This window comes from Phytophthora infestans, genomic scaffold (genome assembly GCF_000142945.1).
Source record: "Phytophthora infestans T30-4 supercont1.10 genomic scaffold, whole genome shotgun sequence".
Classification (NCBI taxonomy): domain Eukaryota; phylum Oomycota; class Peronosporomycetes; order Peronosporales; family Peronosporaceae; genus Phytophthora; species Phytophthora infestans.
In genome coordinates, this window is record NW_003303749.1 from 3,314,634 (window position 1) to 3,316,942 (window position 2,309).

The window sequence follows — 2,309 nt, forward strand, 5'->3', positions numbered from 1 at the left end:
GCTCCACGGATATCCGTCATGTGGTTTCCTGGGTAACCACGACCTCTTCTCTACCTTGGTCTGGTACTATCGCAGCGTTAGCGATATTAGTCAAGCGGGGATCTGTACCCTTCTTTTGTATAGTCGAGCTTCATGGTCAAAGCAGCTAAGGAATTCATTGCTCCGCGCCACGGCAAAAGTAGAAGTGATTTTTTTTGTAAAACGAGCAGTTTGTCCAAAATGACGGCCATCGATTCTCGGCGCACGTCACAGATTGTGGTCTACTTAACTGACAGTTAATGATGGTGACGGAATTGCCCTGGGTGATACTCTGGCATTGCTAACTATAAGCTGTCGGAGCTCACAGAAGATCTACATGAGACCAAGAGATGCTGAGAAGTCACGCACACGGATGAGATGGAGAAGATCTCGTCATTCATGAGAAGGTGAGTGTCAGCAGAGAAGGTAAACAGGATGAGCAGTTAGGAAACCTCTCGAAGGAGAGAATGCATTTTACATAACAACTTAATTCAATCAGTCTTTAATCTACCACGCCAAGCACAAGCGCCCAATAGGTTATGAGCTCAACGGGTTCCGACGGCACCTCACAACAACAAAAGCCGCGCGATGTTCAAGAGACTGATGTCCACGGGCTGAACGTGGCAGCAGACCCGTTTGAGTTGTTCGAGGAGACGCATTCTGAGTCAGGTGCGTCCGATGGTCCAGGAAGGGGAACCCGGAGCTCTAGCGCAAGCTCTGAGCGGCTAGATAAACTTGAAGGACTCATTAAAGGGATGGCCAAACAACAGGCCAAGTTCATGGCTGACGAAGCGGAGCTTCAAAAGCAGTTGCAGCACCGCACGGACACGCCATCCTTCGAACACAAGTACGGACAGTCGAGCGCGTTTACGAATTTCATCAAGGCTCGAGCTCGGCGGATGAGAGTAGGATCTCTCGACGCGTCGATGAGGACGCCGACGCAGGCGACGCCAGCTCCAGAGATGCCGACGCCACCGACGGAGAACACAACAAGTATGCAACAGCGGATGGCCGCACCCATGGCAGAGCAGTTTGTGCCGCCATCGAACTTCGGACTCAAGGTGCCGAAGCCACGCGACCTGGACTGGCCGGGCTTCGCGAAGTTCGCGGGCAAGGAGGTGTATCCTGGCCTTGGTGCGGATTTCAAGACTTGGCGACTGCGGTTCCTGCAGCGACTGGCTGCAGCTCAGCAGATGAGCGGTGGTGACTGGTCGGAGGAATTCCGCATCCTTGCCTTAAACGGCAAGATGGATGGGTCTGCACTGGTGTACTTCGAGAGGATGCTTTCACTCTGGACAGCGGAGTCGCCCACACTGGAGCATGTGATGAACATAATGTTAGTGCCGTACATGACGACGATCACCGCATCCAAGGGACTGCAGCTGATGACGGCAGAGAAACTGCGCGAAAGGACGTGGGTGGAGCACTTCCAGTGCTTGACGTAAGTGGCTGAAAGGTCGGGGTGTTCGGGTCTACACGTGATACAGTGTTTGTGTAAGTCCGCACCCGGCTACTTACAGAGTGCAATGCTCACAAGGCTGAACTCACAGCGCATGGACCACTTGCAGCAAGCTACGGAGTTAGTGGCTTTTGCGATTGAGTACGAGGCAAGCATGGCCAAGTACGAACGATCTCGCGGCCAAGGCGGTCGCGGCAACAGAGAACATGGTCGGTTCCATGGCGGTAACCGAGGTGTCCACGGTGAACGAGGACTTGAATCCGTCTCACGCGTGGGCAATACTGACACTCGCAGGTGCTACAACTGCGACGACATTGGACACATTGCGAGAAATTGTCTAGCGAAGAAAAATAACGGTGCCAAAGAGATCAAGGTCTCGCTAGCGGTCGGTACGGGCACAAACACCGACACACACGCGTGGATCTTGGATAGCGGATCCAGCGTGCATCTGATCAAGACCGTAGAGCTGTTAAAGAGCGCAGTGGACTGTGACGATCAATACAGAGTGGCGAATGGTGAGAACATTAGGGTAATCAAGAAAGGCTCTGTGGAGCTCAAGACGATCGTGGATGAACCAGAAGTCGTGGTGGACATTTCGGATGTTCATTACGCTAAGAACTTAGCCGACAACATCATGAGTTACGGTAGATTGGAGGAGAAAGATGTGTACCTTGAGCGTCACGACGGCAAAAGCTACATGGTGCAGCAGCAGAGTGGAGTACGCGTGTTCGAGGTTCACAGACGACACAACGTGTTGATGGTAGACACTACGGGGAATACAAGTAAGCAGGCGCGAATTAATGCGGTAGTCAGTCAACTGAAAGAAGCAAAT

General features: G+C 52.6%; 1 protein-coding gene across 1 annotated transcript; it reads left to right on the top strand.

Annotated features, from left to right (window-relative positions):
- Nucleotides 1–557: 557 nt before the first annotated feature.
- PITG_07293 (uncharacterized protein) lies at nucleotides 558–2,050 on the top strand (the record flags this gene model as incomplete). Its single annotated transcript, XM_002905180.1, has 3 exons — nucleotides 558–1,436; nucleotides 1,506–1,894; nucleotides 2,020–2,050. The coding sequence occupies 3 exons, from the start codon at nucleotides 558–560 to the stop codon at nucleotides 2,048–2,050; spliced, it is 1,299 nt and encodes a 432-aa protein (XP_002905226.1).
- Between the last annotated feature and the right edge of the window lie 259 nt (nucleotides 2,051–2,309).